The 21083-nt window shown below is 38.0% G+C and overlaps 1 protein-coding gene across 8 annotated transcripts in view; it reads right to left on the bottom strand.

Annotated features, from left to right (window-relative positions):
• NRF1 (nuclear respiratory factor 1) overlaps positions 1-21083 on the bottom strand; it is a 130744-nt gene that overhangs the window by 75483 nt on the left and 34178 nt on the right. For 4 of the 8 annotated variants that reach the window (XM_010804462.4, XM_010804464.4, XM_005205681.5 and 1 more), the window contains 2 exons: positions 9748-9979; positions 2423-2537 (listed from right to left, as the gene is read on the bottom strand). In XM_010804462.4, coding sequence (XP_010802764.1) covers positions 2423-2537; positions 9748-9979 — 347 coding nt within the window. 8 annotated transcript variants of the gene reach the window in all.

Genomic DNA, 21083 nt, shown 5'->3' with positions numbered 1-21083 from the left:
CTAAATCAAATCCTTTATGATTATACAGTGGAAGCGAGACATAGATTTAAGGGACTAGATCTGATAGACAGAGTGCCTGATGAATTATGGACGGAGGTTCGTGACATTGTACAGGAGACAGAGATCAAGACCATCCCCATGGGAAAGAAATGCAAAAAGCAAAATGGCTGTCTGAGGAGGCCTTACAAATAGCTGTGAAAAGAAGAGAAGCGAAAAGCAAAGGAGAAAAGGAAAGATATACCCATTTGAATGCAGAGTTCCAAAGAATAGAAAGGAGAGGTAAGAAAGCCTTCCTCAGTGATCAGTGCAAAGAAATAGGGGAAAACAACAGAATGGGAAAGACTAGAGATCTTGTCAAAAAAATTAAAGATACCAAGGGACCATTTCATGGAAAGATGGGCTCAATAAAGGACAGAAATGGTATGGACCTAACAGAAGCAGAAGATAGTAACAAGAGGTGGCAAGAATACACAGAACAACTGTACAAAAAAGATCTTCATGACCCAGATAATCACGATGGTGTGATCACTCACCTAGAGCCAGACATCCTGGAATGCGAAGTCAAGTGGGCCTTAGCAAGCATCACTATGAACAAAGCTAGTGGAGGTGATGGAATTCCAGTTGAGCTATTTCAAATAGTGAAAAATGATGCTATGAAAGTGCTGCACTCAGTATGCCAGCAAATTTGGAAAACTCAGCAGTGGCCACAGGACTGGAAAAGGTCAGTTTTCATTCCAAGCCCAAAGAAAGGCAATCCCAAAGAATGCTCCAACTACCGCACAATTGCACTCATGTCACATGCTAGCAAAGTAATTCTCAAAAATTCTCCAAGCCAGGCTTCAGCAATACGTGAACTGTGAATTTCCAGATGTTCAAGCTGGTTTTAGAAGAGGCAGAGGAACCAGAGATCAAATTGCCAACATCTACTGGATCATCGAAAAAGCAAGAGAGTTCCAGAAAAACATCTATTTCTGCTTTCTTGACTATGCCAAAGCCTTTGACTGTGTGGATCACTCATTCCTAGTCTGCTTCAAATGCTATGTATGTGCTTCTATCTTCAGCCTTGCTTTCATTCTTGTACCCTCAGTCTATTCTCAACACAGTAGCCTGAGTGATACTTTTAAAATATAAGTTAGATTATATCATTGTTTTAATCAAAAGTCTTCATTGACTTCCTATGTCACTTAGAGTAAGAGTCAAAGCCCTTAGACTGGACCAGAAGACGCCATGGTGTGGCTTTCCACTACTATTATGACCACACCTCTTCTCATTCTTTCTCTAGCTGCTCCTCAAACATACCTAAGACATGCCTTCCCACTTCAGAACCTTTGCTTTTACTACCCATCAGCCCCAAAAGTTCTCCTGTAGATATCAACATGGTTTCCCTTAAAATTACTTCAGGTCTCTGTTCAAAGGTTGCCTTAACAAAGATCATTTCTATAGAAAAATAAAAACTACCATATCCCTCCCAATCCTCTAACCTTTCTATTTTATTTTGCCTTTTTTTTTTTTTTTTTACTTTTCATCATCTGATGTATCATATATTTCTTATTCCCTCCACTAGAATATAAGCTCTTTAATTTATCTTGTTAGCTGTTAGGTTCCCAAGGCCCAGAACAATACGTGGCACATGGCAGGCATATATTAATAAATTTTCTCTGAATGAAATAATATAATTCTATACATCTATACAGGGAAGTTAGGGCTTCCCTGGTGGCTCAGTGGTAAAGCATCTTCCAATGCAGGAGACATGGGTTCAATTCCTGGGTCAGGAAGATACGCTAGAGAAGGAAATGGCAACCTACTCCAGTATTCCCGCCTAAGGAAATCCCATGGACAGAAGAGCCTGGTGGGCTGCAGATTACGGAGTCGCAAAAGAGGCTAATAAGACCCAGCAACTAAACAACAACATACATCTGTTAATCATAGTTACAGTTTCATTTATTTTTGTTTAGAGTACTTTAAAGTCTAATTCTGTCATGAAAGAATTTAATTTGGTATCCCTTGATGAAGGGCTTCCCTGGTAGCTCAGCTTGTGAAGAACCTGCCTGCCGGGTTCAATTCCTGGGTTGGGAGGATCCCCTGGAGAAGGGGTAGGCTATCCTTTCCAGTATTCTTAGGCTTCCCTGGTGGCTAAGACAGTAAAGAATCCACCTGCAATGTGAGAGACCTGGGTTTGATCCCGGGTTGGAAAGAGCCCCTGGAGGAGGGCATGGCAACCCACTCCAGTGTTCTTGCCTGGACAATCCCCATGGACAGAGGAGCCTGGTGGGCTACGGTCCATGGAGTCACAAAGTCGGACATGACTGAGCGACTAAGCACAGCACACCACATCCCCTGATGAACCTAATAAGGTATATTCTGTCATCCATACCATAAAGTATTTGAGGAACAGCAACAATATGGATAAGGAAGCCCTCACCTAAGCAAACGTGTTTGCTGTCTCTTCCGGATAGATGGATTAGATTCAAACACATGAGGACGTTTCCGTTTCTTTCCTGTTGCCACAGCAGCAGCAGCAGCCATTCCCACCGGACCTGAAACAATAACATATGTGCTGAGACCAGGCAGAGTCTGTTAACTGCACCAAGCAGAAAACAATTAGATGTACAAAAAAGTAGCATTTATTTCCTAGTATATTATCAATAAGTATAGAATATTACTGATAACCATCAATATACTTCCCTCCTATTCAACATGGATCATATTTTAATTTACCATTAAAACTTACAATGAAGATTTTAAAAAGTTAATGACTTACACCTCCCCACCACATACTAGCTTGAATTTTATATAATGTTTTTTGTTTTATCAGCATATCCGTACTGTTAAGGCAATATTCTCAAAGGTGCTAGATGAAATAGCACCATTGAGAGGAAGAGCTTGCCAAGACAAAAAAAGTTACAGATTTCAAATTTCATTTCCATTCCTGGGCCCCTCTTTCCGTTACAAGGCACTGACAAGTTAGAAAGTCAGAGATAATCACTCATATTTGGAACCCCAACCCTACCACCACCACCACATATTAAGAGGACTATCTAGAAGAATACCGTCTTAAGTGGAAAATTTTTTGTTATATATCTGAGAATTATGCCCTAAATGGAACTGTTAACCACAAGGTCATGTTGATGAAAGCATCCCGGAAGGAAAGTAATAAAAACTGTCGTACTCTAAGGGGAAAATGTTAATAAGATTTGGTCTGGTTTGCCCTGAAACTAATGACTAAAACAAAGGGTAGGCCTAAAGGAATTATTAGTCTCTGATTCACCCAGTCTCAACATATCAGTGGCATTCCTTTTATTTTTTAAAACAGACAAACCATCTTTATTTGTGAACCCCCTAAAAGGTTTAAATGAAAATCAGGTTTAAGTGCTCACATTTATCCTGGCATATATGTTCTATAAATGGCTCAATTACAATGGGCCTCCCTGAAAATCTAGATGAGCCTCTCTACATGTTATTTAGTAGTATACTCAGTCTGACTTAAATAAAACCTCTCTAAAGAAGACTCTTTTGAGAGTCCCTTGGACTGCAAGGAGATCCAACCAGTCCATTCTAAAGGAGATCAGTCCTGGGTGCTCATTGGAAGGACTGATGCTAAAGCTGAAACTCCAGTAGTTTGGCCACCTCATGTGAAGAGTTGACTCATTGGAAAAACCCTGATGCTGGGAGGGATTGAGGGCAGGAGGAGAAGGGGACGACAGAGGATGAGATGGCTGGATGGCATCACCGACTCGATGGACATGAGTTTGGGTGAACTCCGGGAGTTGGTGATGGACAGGGAGGCCTGGCATGCTGCAATTCATGGGGTCGCAAAGAGTCGGACACGACTGAGCGACTGAACTGAACTCAAAGAGCCCCAAAATAAGCAAGAAATAAGGTAATGCCTTTTACCTTCCTTTCCATTATAAACAAACAGCTGGTAGAAGAAAAAATATTACTGATGCATTTTTTTCTAACATTTAATTGTTTAAACTGTGGTAATGACACAACATATGAGATCCACCGTCTCAACAAACTTTAAGTCTGTTAACTACAGACACAATGTTGTAGAGCAGATCTCTAGAACTATTCATCTTGACTGAAGATGACTGAAACTTTATGTTCTTTAATGGCAACTCCCCATTTCCACACCCCAGCCCCGGCCAACCCCATTCTACTATATGCAGAGGAGAATAAGAGTTTGAATATGATACTTCATGTAAGTAAATCATGCAGTACCTGTCCTTTTAACCTGGTATATGTTACTTAACATAATGCCCTCAAGGTTCATCCATGTTGTCATATATGGTAGGATTTCCTCCTTTTTTAAAAAAAAAAAAAAAAAGCTAAATAATATTCCATACATACATACCACATTTTCTTTATCTATTCATCTGGAGAAGGGACTGGCAACCCACTCCAGTGTTCTTGCCTGGAGAATTCTATGGACAGGGAAGCCTGTTGGGCTACAGTCCATGGGGTCACAAAGAGTCACACATGACTGAGTGACTAACACACATTCATCTGTCAATGGAAATTTAGATTGTTTCCACATCTTGACTACTGTGAATAATGCTTCAGTGAACACAGCAGTGCCAATACCTCCATGAGATCCTGATGTCAATTCTTTTGAATAAACATCCATAGGAAGAACTGGATCATATGGTAATTGTATCTTTAATTTTGGGGGAGGACTTTCATACTGTTTTTCATAGGGGCTGTATCATTTTACATTTCTACCAACAACATATAAGGGTTTCCATTTCTCCATATCCATGCCAACACTTATTTTTTTGTTTTCTGGTAACAGCCATGTTAACAGGCGTGAGGCAGTATCTCATCATGGTTTTGATTTGCATTTCCCTGATGATTAGTGATGCTGAGCATCTTTTCATACACTTATTGACCATTTGTATGCCTTCTTTAGGAAGATGTCTACTCAAGTCTTTTGTCCGTTTTTTAATCAGGTTGCCATTATGTTACTGAGTTGTGTGAGTCCAACATTTTTATTATTATTATATTAGAAGTTTCAAATATATTTTTTAAAAACTTTAAAATACATAGCAAAGTTGAAAGAATTTTATAGTGAACATTCACCTATCTACCAACTAGATTCTACTAATATTTTACTATATGTATCTATCCACCGTCCTACCCATTCATCAACCCATGTTGGTTTTTTTTAAATACATTTCAAAGTAAACTACAGTATGATCCCACTATATACTTCAGTAGAAGTATAATTAGCTAGAGTTCAACATTTGTAAGTTTTTTCTTTTGAGATAAAATCTACATATAACAAAATGTACAAATCATTCAATAAATTTTTTTAAAAGCATACAACTATGAAACCCAAACCCCTACTAAGATATGTAACATCATCACTACAAATAGTTCTCTCCTGTACCTTCCCATCAGTTCTTCTCTGTACTTCCCACCATAAGGACACAATTCTTGTTTGTTTCACCCTACATTAATTTTGCCTATTCTGCTGTTACTGCTGCTGCTAAGTCGCTTCAGTCGTGTCTGACTCTGTGCGACCCCATAGACGGCAGCCCACCAGGCTCCACTGTCCCTGGGATTCTCCAGGCAAGAACACTGAAGTGGGTCGCCATTTCTTTCTCCAATGAATGAAAGTGAAAAGTGAAAGTGAAGTCGCTCAGTCGTGTCTGACTCTTTGTGACCCCATGGACTGCAGCACATCAGACCTCCCTGTCGATCACCAACTCCCGGAGTTTGCTTAAATTCATGTCCATATTTATATAAAAATAAATAATATTTATTCATTCTAAATTTTATTTATTTTTAAATACCTTTTTATATGAATGTTTATTTTGAAATGTTTAACTTAATAAATCCTATCAAGAACAACCTATTCTCTCTTTCCTAGGAAATAAACCCTATTTATTTATTTATCTGGCTGCACCAGGTCTTGGTTGCAGCACATTCGATCTTTGTTGTGGTGGCATGCAAACTCTTAGTTGTAGCATGTGGGATCTAGTTCCCTGACCAGAGATCAAATCTGGGTCCCCAGGATTGGGAGGGCAGAGCTTTAGCCTCTGGACCAACAGGGAAGACCTGATTCTAAAATTTAAATGGAAATGCAAAGGGCTAAAAACAGCCAAAGCAATTTCTGAAGATTTTAAAAAGGAAGCAGGGGCACTCATCCTACCAAGTACCAATAGTTACTATAAGGCTACAATCCCTTATGACAGTGTAGACCTGACTGAAAAGATAGACAAATAAATCAACATAACTTACTCGAGAGTTCACAAACACCTTGCTGTGTCAAAAGACAGAGGTGGGAAAAGGATGGATGATTAAAGATCTGGTGTCGGAGCAACTGACTGTCTGCATGCAAAAATAGTCAAAGTAGATCGATACATCATACTATACAAGAAAATAAATTCCAGGTAGCTTAAAGGCTTAAATGTTAAACAAAAACATCAATAAAATAACAACAAACTATGTAACTTCTACAATAAACTACTGGAAAGTATTTACAAACACAGGGTTAAGAAGAACTGCTTAAACAAAACTCCAAAAGGATAAAACACCAGTAACTGCACAATGATATAAATCCAAACCGCTATGAACAAAAAGAAATAACAAAAAATTGGGCGGGGAGTGGACAACTAAGAGAAGAAGATAATTACAATAAATATTCACCAAGAAAAGATTAGTGCTAAGAAAAAAATCAGTAACTCAAAAAAAAAACTGGGAAAATGGACAAAGGAAAATATGCAAAATAAGAATAGTCAATAAAGTTCTGAGATAATACTCTATCTTATTTTCCTGCACTGGCTGGAATCTCTTGCTCAAACAAGCATATTAAACCAACACTGAGATACTATTTCATACCCATCAGACTGGCAAAAATAAAAACAATTGACAATACCAAACGTGGCGAGGATGAGAAGCAAAAGGTGCTTGAGTACACTGCTGGTGGGAATGCAAACAAATAAAAGTATTTGGAAAGACATTTGGGATACCCAGTAAAGTTGAAAATGTGCCTATCTTTGCCCTCCTGAGTATACCCTGAAGCAGCGTTTTTCAAACTATGAGTAGTTTTTTCTTTGTTTTAATAACATGGAATAAAGTGAAAGATATCAGAACATATCAAAGAGTGTGTTACTTGCAGTAGAAGTTAAGTATCACTTCATGAGAAATTGTTATTTCAATTATATGTGCGTATTTATTCTAGATCACAATGTATTACTGTGGCACACTGTCAAAAGAAGTTTGAAAACCAAAGCCAAGAGCTCTCTCTCAATATGTACCAGAAAACATACAAAATAATTTTTATTTGTAGCAACTGTAAATAGTAAAAGATTATAGACAACCTAAGTGTTCTCCCAATATATGACACATTCAGATAATGAATGGATACTAAATAACAGTTAAAATGAAAATTATCCAGCCATATTATCAACATAAATAAATCTCAGAAAAATAATACTGCATGAAATAAACACTTTTAGACAAACAATACCAGAGTGATACCATTTATATATAATTTAAAACATGCAAGTGAAAGTGAAGGTCACTCAGTCTGACTCTTTGTGACCCCATGGACCATACAGTCCATGGAATTCTCCAGGCCAGAATACTGGAGTGGGTATCCCTTCTCCAGGGGAATCTTCCTGACCCAGGGATCGAACCCAGGTCTCCCGCATTGCAGGTGGATTTTTTACCAGCAGAGCCTCAAGGGAAGCCAAAAACATGCAAAAACAATGCTAAATATTGTTTACTGATACACACAAAAAAATATGAAAGAAATTCAAGAGAATGATGACGATCAAATTCAGAATAGTGGTTACTTCAGCAGAGGGAGACAAGGAAACAGGAATAGAAAAAGAGGGTAACCAGCTACCCTTCCCTCTCCATTTAAAGTTCATTATATTCCTCAGAGAACTCAGTGGTTTTGAAATTATTTAACTTGGTTATATGTACCCTTCTTCCTATCACTGGTCTGTAAGGTCCTTTAGGATCAAGTTCTTGCCTGTCTTGTTTATAGTGTCTATGTATACTAATATAAAGTATGTAATAATTTCTCAATCACTGTTGAATGATTAAATCATTTCTATCAGTTGGGCCTCAGTTTCCACATCTGCCACATAAGAGGGTTAAAGTTCTTTGCTAATCTTAACACTATGACAATGCAGTACTGTATTATAGCAAAACTATGTCTCAAAAACACCCTCCTTCCTAGGAAAGAAGTTGTCTTTGATTCATTATGTTAGGATGCCCTCTTCTGGGAAGTATAAAAATTTCAAAATATATCTCACAAACATGTTTTATGTATTTTGCCACTAAATCTTATTTTTAAATTCACTATTTCAGAAAAATACAGTGGATAACAACAGACAGCAAAAGTTTATTTTCATTGTAGCTGTCTTCTTTCACTTAAATACAGCATATACATTTTAAAAAAATGTAGTACTTTGGCTATTTCTAATCATTGATTTCTTGTCCATCTTTTCCTAAGTATCTTCAAAAGCAGTGTTCCTTATACAATATTAGATCCATCCAGATATGGTCTACATGGAGCTTTCCACATAGTGCTAAATATACAGTGTAAACTGTAAAGAGAATGATACAAAATATCACCCAGCTTTAAGTCATTTTAGGGGCCCAGAAAATCTCAAAACCTTAAACTGGATTAAGATCATCCAGGATTGCTAGTGCCCAGGCACTGGCAGAAGCAAACAAAAATCCTCGCTAGAAGACAATAATATTATTCTAGATCCTAAATTATTCTAAAAATAGTTTCCTAAACACACACACATCCAGCATTCATCCAAATAGAACCAGAACATGAGGAGAAAAACCAACATAAAGCAAGCTGGATATAAGAGGGAAAATTAATATTAAGTATGTATGAAACAAAAATAATAGCACAAGTACATCTAACTTCTAAACTAACAAGAAAAAAATGAAAAAATAAAAAACAAAAACACCTTTTAATCACTCCAAAAAAAAATCAAAAGGAAAGTAAACAGGACAATGAGAAAGCATATAGTAAACATGATAAATTTAAACCCAAATATATCAGTGATTACATTTAACGTAAATCGACTAAATGAGTTAAAAGTAGGGCTTCCTTGGTGGCTAAGATGGTAAAGAATCTGCCTCCAATGCAAGAGACCCGGGTTGGATCCCTAGATGGGGAAGATCCCCTGGAGAAGGAAATGAAAACCCACTCCAGTATTCTTACCTGGGAAATCCCACGGACAGAATAGCCTGGTGGGCTACAGTCCAAGGGGTCACAAAGAGTCTCATATGACTGAGCTGTTGAGTTAAAAGTAAAGAGTACTGGAATGGATGAAAAGGCAAAACCAAAGTTCATGTCACTATATATGACATGTTCATGTTCATGTTACAGTATATGAGTCTAGAACCTAAGTACATGGATCTAAGTATATATGTCACAAGTATATAAGTCTAGAACCTAAGTCTCAGTGTAATACAGGTACAAGTTGAAAATGCAAGGCTTTTCACACAAGAACCTAAAATGCAAGGCTTTTCACACAAGAACCTAAAATGCAAGGCTTTTCACACAAGAACCAAAGTATATATGTCACAGTATATGAGTCTGGAACCTAAGTCTCTGTGTAATACAGGTACAAGTTGAAAATACAAGGCTTTAAAAAAATCATGAAGATACGATATGAAGATACCTGAATGCCTGTATCCTTGGCTCTTTCAGATAAGCACAGTACCAGAGTTAAGCCAAAAATGAAGAGATTCCAATCCAAACATTACCTGCAGCAGCCAGATGGGCTGTTACCTCATCAGCCGCTGTGGAGTTAAGTATGTCTGAATCGTCATAAGAGGTGTCCTCAGGAGAAGAGGGTGAGTCTTCATCAGCACTCAACATACTGTGTTCGGTGTAGGTGGCCACATGGACCTGCTGAACTTGTTGGGCCACTGCGTGAGCTTCTATGGTAGCCATGTGCTCAGTTTGGGTCACTCCGTGTTCCTCCATGAAGATCCACTATTGGAAAAAAAGGTAAAGAACAGGATTCAGTATGTAATACAGTTAATACCTAAACTAAGAAATACTTTCCTCAAGGGAAGAGGAACTTCGACAAGCCTTTCATTTTACTATATACCTCACCACACCAAATCATAGGAAATGGGCAGCATCATTACCGTATGACATAAAAATGGTAGAACATTTTCCTTGCATGAAACTATTCTGATGGAAATTCACTGCGTTAATTTTATATTTAAAGTCACAAAACAATAAATATCTTTGGTATTATCCATAATGATAAAAAAGATATTTAAAAGGTCCTGGTGACTTGCATTTGACACTGTGCACATAAAAACGGTAAGTAAAGTACTTAACAGTTCCTTTGTAATTTAAACACATATAGGAGCTAAACATTTTTTTCCCAAACTGTGATCATTCAAATTGGTTTTTCTGCTTGTAACACTGTGTTTCTTATATACCCTGAAATGACACAGTAACAGGACTAAGGTATGCTCTCCTACAGACAGCACTTAACGCTCTGTTCTCTCTTCCCCCTGCCCTAACATACAGAGAGGTACATTATCCTTAACAATCTTCTGAAGCATACATACATATGTATGATTTAAAATAAAAATAGGTTCACAATACGTACATTATTCTGTGACAAGATATCTGGACATTTTGACATGTCAAAACAGACATACACCTTTCTATATAGCTGAAGAATACTTCACTTGATTGATTATTGATGTGCCATAATTATGCAATCAATCACCTACTGATACATAGGAAAGTGAAAGCATTAGTCACCCAGTTGTATCTGGCTCTTTGCGACCCCATGGACTGTAGCCCACCAGCTCCTCTGTCCATGGGATTCTCCAGGCAAGAACACTGGAGTGGGTTGCCATTCCCTTCTCCAGGGGATTTTCCTGACCCAGGAAAAGAATCCAGGTCTCCCAGGGAGATTTACCATCCGAGCCACCTGGGAAGCCATGATATATAGGAAGGCAGCTTCCATATTTTTGCTACTATAAACATCAGTGAAGTGAACTTCCTTTTATATCAAACTATGCATATCAGTTTCTCAAAAAACTTTCAGAAGAATTACCATATGATCCAGCAATTCCACACTTCTGGGTACTATATATGCTGGGAGAACTGAAAGGAGGGTCTGAAAAGGCTTTTTGTACACTGATGTTCACAGCAGCATTATTCACAATGGCCAAAAGGTGGAAGCAACTAACTATCCACCAATAGATGAATGGGTAACAAAATGTGGACAAACCTCCAATTAAAAATAAATTTACAAAACTAATTAAAAAATAAAATGAATTTGAACCTTAAAAAAAAGTGGACACACGAACAGTGGAATGTTAGTCTTAAAGAGGAAGAAATGCAAACTATGAATAGAGGGCATCTTTTTCAACTTGATAAAAAAAAATAATCTAACTAACTAACTAACTACTAACTAACTACTAACATCATGCTTAATGGTGAGAAACTAGACAGAATTTTGAAGATTCGAGATACCCCCAGATTCGTACATATCTAAAAAGGAAATTTAATGCACCATTTAAGTCATGCAATTAAACACAATATATGAAAGGAAGATACCATTAAAATACTATTTTTCCATCCATTTCACTGTTCTAGTCTGAGACAAACTGCCTAGGGCATTTTAGAATTCTGGGTACTCCAAAATTGTTTTTAAATGATTTGGGATTAGATGGCATCTAAATCCTTTTCAAAAGGATTTGTACGCTATGCACTTGGCATAATGGATTTCAGTTCTTTTCTCCAGAACAGCAGTGCACAGAATAAATCAATAGGGATGTCTGTTTCACAGGCTTGTCACTCCTACCCAGAGCCTCATCTCTTTCTAGGTCTTTCCCCAGGCCATCCTTCAGCCTCACTAACCTGTCTGCTGACACTCTGTAAAAAGCAAAGGCAAGATCATTTCAGACTTCTTTGAACCAGAGTGGGATACTTGTAAAGGATGCTTTAAATGGTTTCATAATTTAGTAAGCAAAACAGGTTGTCTAAAGCCGGATATGACTGGCATACACATACTACAGGCAATTGTCACACCCCATCCCACTTAAGTCATTTTTAGTGACGAATTCCAGCTTTCATCCTCAAAAAGTCAGATTCTCTGGAGAGCAAAAATGATAGGAACTTCTGATAGATAAAAACATTAGATAATATGAAAATTTAAAAATAGCACAGGCTACTACCAGACATTCAGAACTCCTTGACAAGTTACTTAACCTGTAAGCCTCAATTTCAACCTTTTTTTTTTTAATGGTAAAGAAAAAAAAAGTAGTACCTTTCCTCAAAAGGAAGGGGGTTAAAGGAAACTTTCCAGATATGGTGAAGAACACATAAAAGCTCAACATTAATTATTATGATGCCAGAATTCCTATGTCTTCATGATTCTATCCTTCTTGACACATTACCTGACTTGTCTCTCAAGGACTGGGCCTCAATTACCTCATCTTTAAGCTATGCATCCATCTCTGAGGATATAGCTTTCTTGCTGCTGCTGCTGCTTTGTCGCTTCAGTCATTTCTGACTCTGTGCGACCCTATGGACTGCAGCCTGCCTGGCTCCTCTGTCCATGGGATTCTCTAGGCAAGAGTGGGTTGCCACACCCTCCTCCACTGGATCTTCCCAATCCAGGGATGAACCTGAGTCTCCTACACTGCATGCAGATTCTTTACTACTGAGCCACCAGGGAAGCCCCATGGCTTTCTTAACTGCATGCACAAGATTTTGAGTCAAGCATCTAAAAAGACTTTATTACATTAACTTCAGCGACTCAAATACTAGACTCCAAAACATTAACATAAGGAAATTATAGGGAACACCTCTAACATAATTTCATGAGAATGCACAAAACAGAGAATAGACCCGATAGTGATTCCTCTGAATAGATATGAAAAGCAAGATGAAAGGACAGACAACAGGTAAGTGTGATTCTAAACATTACATCCAAATAAAAAGGCATGTCTATTACCTGGAACCAGTGATGTTCAGCAGATTAGTTACACTCCATTTTTAAAAAAGCATTCCCCCCTAAAATAACACAACTTGGTAGCAATTTTATTAAAGCCTGTTTCTTAGCCTAGATCATCACCTGTGGTGCAACATATACTTCATCTGAAGGTTCTTCTTTAACATATAATCTATAAGGGAATGGGGAACTTCCCTGTGCAGAACACATGGGTTCAATCCCTGGGTCAGGAAGATCCCCTGGAGAAGGAAATGGCAACCCACTCCGGTATCTTGCCTGGGAAATCCCATGGACAGAGGGGCCTGGCAGGCTACAGTCCAGGGGGTTGTAAAGAGTCAGACAGACTTATTGACTAAGCGCACATGCATAAGGGATTGGAGAACGGGAATTTTAGACAGAGGAGTTCCTATTTTTGCCACTGTGGACCAGTAGGCATGGGATTAAAGATAATGGGAGAGAACTCAGAAAAACAGATTTTCTGTTCAGAAGCATCCTGTTAGTTGTAGTCAACAGTATGTAAGGAGCTACTGGAATTTGGATGAAATGTCCAAGGGCAGTTAAATTTAGTCTAATCCACACATAATGAGATTAAGTGTAGAGTATTAAGAAAAAAAAAACAAAGTGGAAGAGCAGGCTGAGAAATCCAATCAAGGTATAAATAAAAGTAAGAGAAAGCCTTAGACTCACCAATAGAATTATCACATCAAAGGAAAAGCTATAAGAACAGCCTGGGGGAAATTCTCAGAGCAAGACAATGTCCACAGACAAAACCGGGGACAGAAAAGCAGAGAGGTTCGATTTAATTCATAGACATGTCCAGAATCTAAATTTCATGACTGGGATAGAAATTTTACTAAACAAAACAGCCTTTCCCAAAAAAGCCTAAAGCCAAAGACAATAATCTGATTCTTGAGGGACACAGGGTAATGGATCAAAATTGTACCACACCAGGAAAAACTTTAAAACAACTGCAACAAGAGAGTCAAAGTGAAAATAGAAACAAGGTAAAATGTGGTTTAATTCTGAGTAATAAATGGAGCTTAAGAAAAAAGGAATCCATTTGACCTTCCTAAGAATATTCTCTTTCAAACAGCCCAAGGGTGTTATAGGACTTGCAGAGGAAGAAGAAAACACACATACACACAATCCTCACATCACTGAGGTCTACAGAAAAAAAGAACAAGCCATAGTCATGATGCAGCTTCTTGCTTTCCGTTTTCAGACTCCAACTATACTTAAAAATCCAGCAGATTAAATATAACACAAAGTAGAATGTAAAAGTTATGAACCCTGGCAATATGAAGGCAAAGATCAGGCTGAGAGAGGTAAGGAGGCAGGAGACGGTAGAGAGGTTGGAGAATGGCTGGGAGTGTAACAGCCTATCTTCACACAGTGAGGGAATCAGACCAAGAGCAGAGAGATCTCAGTATCACAATGCAACTCAGAAACAGAGTGGAAAGGAAGTACAGCGAGGTAAAATGCCCCAAGCTTGATAAATCAAGAAAAAGTAGTACAGGTATGTTTTCTAAAGTTATGGAGGTAATACTGTTTGATAATACTATTAACAAAATAGTTAAAACTATAAACAGAAACAGTTAAAGTAACTTGTCTCTGAACAGTGGGACTAGGTGCAGGTGAAGAGTGTGGCAAAAGGCCACTGATTTTTTATTATAAATCCTTCTATTTGAACTTTTCTTATAGGAATGTATTACTTTGAAAAATGAACCTTAAAACCAAATAACCACAATATAGCCTTCCAAACTGATCATTTTGAAACTTTAAAAATTAAACATGCTAGAGCAAACCATCACTAGAAAAATCAAGACCCTTTCTCATGCTCAGATCAAGAGAACAGCACAGTTCAAGTTTAGAAATTGTCTTACCTTGAGTAAGGCTAACTGCCTAATTTATGACTGGAATCACATAATATTTTTCATTCCAATGTGGATAAAATTTGTAAATATTCATTAGTAACAACCAAAGAGTCCACATACTACTTTTATACATATGTGAAAAAAACAAGCTTTAACACACAACTTCATAATGACTTCAGGGTGAGTGGATGGTTTTGTGAAACCAATATTATAAGTTCATGGCAGGCAGGGCCTGGGTACTAAAGTCTCTATGAATAGCAGCCATCATAATTTGTTCCCTAATAAATGCTTGTGGGTAACTGGTTGCACATTATAATTAGTAAAGCTACAGCCAGGCAATTACAGTTTCCATTAGTTCTCCTATAATACTGTGCTAGCCATTCATCTCTTCTCTCAACTTCCAAGCCCTCTATTCTATACCTGTACTGAAATGCTCTCTAGCCAATTCTGGACTGGGTCGGCAAACTTTATTCACCAGCTTCATATTAGGTGTTACCAAGGAGAGACAACAGGGTAAGATGGGAAGAAGTGGAGAGAAGGGATTGCCTTGTAGTTTTCATTTCTAATAGAGTTGCTCCAATGACCAAGGATAGCCTCATCTCCCAACTCCAGCTGTGCCCCTCTCTCCGTTGGCTGAGCACCAGCTGCATGACATCCCACTCGGAAGTGAGATTACCAGCTGTGTGGGGGCCCCTCTGAACTCTTAGGTTCCTCTATTCTGTTCCCTCAGCCCAAGGGGAGCGGGAGTAGCTGCTTCCTGTGTTACCTGGATTAACTCAGTGTCTGCTTTTACTCTTCTGGTCTTCCAACACCTGTGTAACCAATTCCAGAATTAAATTCACTGAAATACCTCACATGGTTTACAGGTCCTGACTGATACAAAGGGAAGAAAATATGTACCTTTGTGGAAATTACTGAAAAGTGTGAATAAGTAGCAAAATTTTATTTTGATTTAAGTCAATACAATAAAATGTATTGACATTTTTATACTATCAATGAAGTGATTGAGGGACATTTTTATAAGGACACTACTATGGTTTGTTTCCATATGCCGATGGAAGTTGAATACAAAATCTTGAGTTTGATTAATCATTAAAAAGAGGCTATGATTTTGTATTCAACTTTCATCGGCATATGGAAACAAACCATAGTGGTGTCCTTATAAAAATGTCCCTCAATCACTTCATTGATAGTATAAAAATGCCAATACATTTTATTGTATTGACTTAAATCAATATAAAATTTTGCTTCTTATTGACACTTGTGAGTAATTTCCACAAAGGTACATATTTTCTTCCCTTTGTATCAGTCATCTAGTTAAGGCTATGGTTTTTCTAGTGGTCATGTATGGATGTGAGAGTTGGACTGTGAAGAAGGCTGAGCACCGAAGAATTGATGCTTTTGAACTGTGGTGTTGGAGAAGACTCTTGAGAGTCCCTTGGGCTGCAAGGAGATCCAACAAGTCCATTCTAAAGGAGATCAGCCCTGGGTGTTCTTTGGAAGGAATGATGCTAAAGCTGAAACTCCAGTACTTTGGCCACCTCATGTGAAGAGTTGACTCATTGGAAAAGACTCTGATGCTGGGAGGGATTGGGAGCAGGAGGAGAAGGGGACAACAGAGGATGAGATGGCTGGATGGCATCACCAACTCGATGGACGTGAGTCTGAGTGAACTCCGGGAGTTGGTGATGGACAAGGAGGCCTGGCGTGCTGTGATTCATGGGGTCGCAAAGAGTCAGACGTGACTGAGTGACTGAACTGAAGTTAAGAGTATAAAATGCCTCAGGAAGAGAAAAATGGGACATAGAAGTGAGAAGGGGGTACAGACAGGAAGAGAAAAATGGGACACAGACATGAGAAGGGGGTACAGACAGGAAGAGAAGAGTTATACAAACACACAAACTTTTATCTGTTTATGAGTCTATCTTACCTGCTCTTTTAATAAAGTACTTAATAAGTCTAACATTCCAGTAAACCTCAAAATCAACATCACAATAATAAATGCCTTTTTATGGCATATATGGAAATAATAGTGACAATCACAAAAAGATCTGTTACATTATTCAATAAATACACTGGGTCCAGTGTCTGGACAAACAGATGAAAATGTGGTAGTGGTGGCAGCTGTGACCATTATCTACCACTCTAACTTCTTGGGCAGACTGACTGTACAGCTAGATCTATGTATATCTGCTGAAAATAATAGGACGGACTAACTATAATTTCCAGTGTGGCTTGCAGAGATTGAGAGTTTCGTTTTCTTATTATACAACTAGCCCCAAGGAATTTAGTACAAGAGCATGCCAAGAGTATGCAAGGTGTTGTCCTCTCCATTCCACCCCATTCCTCCTTGAAAGCTCATCCTCACTTCCACAGCAGAGTGGTTGAGATTACAAACTCTGGAGCCAGAGTACTGAGTTCAAGTCCTTGCTCTGCCACTCTCTACCACCTTAGACAAGTTCCACTTGACTTCTACACCTTAGTTTTACAGTCTTTCAGTTGGGGAGATTAATAGAAACTACTTCATAGAATTACTGTAAGGACAAAATGAGGTTTTGGACCAACTTTTATAAAAGGGCTTAAAATGGAACGTGGTATATAATAAATGCTAGTTAAGTGTAACCTTTTATTACTAGTATTACTATTCCACATAAAGACAGATAAAGCATAGAAATGTCAAAGGGAAAGTTACAGGATTTATTTTTACATTGGGAGAAAAGGTGCTTATAAATCACAAATTGGGAGTTTATGATCTAAACAAAGCTGAAACACTAGAGGGTGCCACAACCAAGGAAAAATGTAAGGAAAGCACAGGGAATTTCAAGCTGTGCTTGAAATTAAAATTCTTCAACTGGAATAAACATCCTTCTGTATTAAATAGGTGAATCTACTCCACCAAGTGCTTCAAAATACATCAATTCTTCTATAGGTTCTGGACAGTACTGCTTTAGAACCTACAGAAGAGTTGATGAATTGTCCAATAGGAATTTCTGCAATGATGGAAATGTTCTCAATTTACACTGTCCAAAATAATAACAGTCACTAACCGCATGTGGTTAACTAACCAGATGCGCCTACTGACCACATGAAACGTGACAATTAGTTTTAAATAATTTTAATATAATTAGCTACAAGTGGCTGTGACTGCCATGATGAACAGTACAGTTCTTCTACATTCTATTTTTAAGTTTTGAAATGACTTGCTTCTAATCATTGTTAGAGAAATTTCTAATAAAATAGGTTCATACATATTTCAAGCAAATCCATCCCTTGTGGTAATTCAACGCTGCAAAGATAGGAAAAGCGACTGTCTGTGTAACTCCCTCACCCTAAAGGTGTTCAAAATCAAAAGCAAAGCTTTCTTTTACTCATTATAGAAATTTTGCCTACCCAATCCCTTGACTGTATTTCTTGGACCCTTGGTTAAAAGAGCTTAAAAATAAGTACAAATTGATAAAATTAACTTAGAAGGCTTTTTGCCTTTAAAAAAGCCTTTTTCTAGGACTTTCCTAGAGGTCTGGTGGTTAAGACTCTGTGCTTCCAATGCAGGGAACACAGATTCGAACCCTGGTCAGGGAACTAAGATCCCACAGGCTGCTCCTCAAAAGATATTTTTTTTAATAAATAAAAACTTTTTCCTTAAAAAAGAAAAAATCATATTCTAGTGATAATCATCACCAAAGGCTACGGGAGCACTGAGAAGAGAGGACCACAAGGGCACTGAGTAGGTATCGTGAAGGGGGGACAGTCTTCAGCCAGGAGTCTGTCGGGTGCCAGAATGAAGGAAGGGGGCTGGCTACAGGCTGAGGCAACGGCTTGTGAAGGACGTGGCAAAGAAGAGGACAGGAGTGAATACCCAGACGGCAGACTCAGGAGTCTGGGGACCAAAGGTACGGAGCTTTCAGCTGCCTTCACACCAGATTCTTTCTTTACATTGTAATTTAACCTGCTAAAAACAAAATGATTCTAAGGATAATGCTGACCCACCTGTCAAAGAGGAAAGTCGTCTCCACATTACAGCTTACAACCCTGTGTCTGTCACAGTGCCCTGAGTGAGAAGGTACCTAATGAATGTTGATGACAATGATAAAAAGGATTAGAAAATGCATTCTCAAATATTCAGATGCTTATCAACAGCTACAAATATCAGTTAAAAGGAAGTGAGTTGCTGAAGCTATCGCTGGATCAGAAACATGGTGGATAGGAAGCTTAGTATACTCAGGCATTTTCAAACGGTAAGAATGCAGCTGGCTCCTTTTTGCAGAAAAATCATGTGTCCACAGCTGCTCCCCAAATTGCCAAAAAATCAAATAAGTAGCTGTCATGTGACAGCAGGATTAGAGGCTGCCTCAATTTCCATTAAGGAGAAATAACATGAATGGCTCCAAGTCCCACCCCTCAGTCTCACAAGCACAAAGGACACTTTTATTCAGATCCTGCTTACTGTGAAATATAGCACTGTTGCCTGGCCGCTTCTGTAGTGGGCCTCGAGTCTGCTGGATTTGCCATTACACAACCAACGTTCAGTTAAAGCCATTTCTTAGATTTTTCAATGCATGATTTTTCTTTTGAGATAACTAGGACTTGCTTCTGGATAAAACTGTGAATGTATAAGTGTCAGTGGGGATCCAGAAACCTCTGGAATCAACTATTCTCTCATCCACTTCACAAATATTTACTGAACCTTAAGAAAAACTGGCAACTCTAATTTTTTAATCTTTAGCTTAAAAACACATGTTCTTTTTGGGTAACTGAAAAAACACAAGTCAGAAAAAAAAGGAAGAAACAGAAATCAGCACCACCTGAGGTGCCACATTACCAAATTAACAATTCGGCATGCCTGCCTCTGGGCTTCCCTGGTGGGTTAGGGGTTAAGAATCCACTCGCCAGGGCAGGATATGCAGGTTCAGTCCCTGGATCAGGAAGATCCCCTAGAGAAGGAAACGGCTACCCACGCCAGTATTCTTGTCTGAGAAATTCCACAGACAGAGAAGCCAGCCGGGCTACAGTCCATGGGTCCCAATTGTCAGATATCACCAAACGAATAAACAACAATTCATGCTTCTAGCATTTTCCCCTGAGTTTCTTACACGGTTGCTTTGTGTTTTCTTTTTTTTTTAAGACAAAAGTGAGGCTATAGTGTATATATTGTCTTAGAAATATTTTAAAACTTACTATAGAACAGAATTTTTTATGTTATTAACATTTAACATCATTTTTTTTAATGTTTAAAGGGCATTCCCTATAAAAATGCATAGCAGAGATTTTACTAACTCCCTGAAGTCGTTTAGGCTGTTTCCAATTTTTCACTATTTTAAATTCAATTGTGATGACAAGTCTGATATTCAATAAATATCTGTTGAATAAATGTGTAAATGAATGGTTTACTAAGTTAAGTCTTTAAGTACATACCCAATTACTTCCTTAGCTCTTAAGAGACATAAAACTTTTGAGTATTCATACAGTTATGATTCTGGACATGGCCATTAAAGAAGGCAAAGAAATGTAATGTGGTAAAAACAGTAATCTAAACATAAAGATAAGCACATAATACTTGGGGGATGGAGGACAAACTAAAAATATTAACCATAATGATGTAACAGTCAAGTATGGCTCCCAGAACCTGGAATACTAGAAAGAGGGTTAGTGCATGGGGCACTTATAATGCCATTCTACAAAATGGCAAGTTGGTGGACTGAAAGTTGATGGATCAAAAAATAAGTCTATCAATTTGAAACTATAATTAATAAAATACTTTCAAAAATATAACTATCAAAAAATGGGGGCTGGAGAAAGGAGGAAATAGAAAAAGTGACTTAAATTCTTATTTTCATACTAAAAAAGTCCACAGATATGGTCTAAGGTTGGTAATTCAAGAAACAGAAGTTTACACATATTATTAAGCCTCATGGAAGTAATTCTAAGAGAAGCTAAAAACAAACAGTGAAATCATTTTTAAAAGTTGTCTCTGGACCATAGGGCTATGGGGTGGGAAGGAGAGAAAAGGCAGGAGACTCATGTGTTTTTTTCAATCATAAATTTTCCTCTGCTATTTAATTTGTTAGGAAGTACAAAGAATACCCTATATAATTGGCTGAAAACCTGTAATTATTCACTTTGGATCCCCTAACTATATATGTCTTCTTTATCTTGATAATCAGTCAGACCTAGATGCTCACAAAGAGTTATCTTTAACCAGATGCCTAAGACCTTGGAGGCCAACTAGTCTGATTTT

Source organism: Bos taurus, chromosome 4, assembly GCF_002263795.3.
Source record: "Bos taurus isolate L1 Dominette 01449 registration number 42190680 breed Hereford chromosome 4, ARS-UCD2.0, whole genome shotgun sequence".
NCBI lineage: Eukaryota > Metazoa > Chordata > Mammalia > Artiodactyla > Bovidae > Bos > Bos taurus.
Note: the sequence above shows the minus strand (reverse complement) of the source record. Positions and strands in the feature narration are given on the sequence as shown.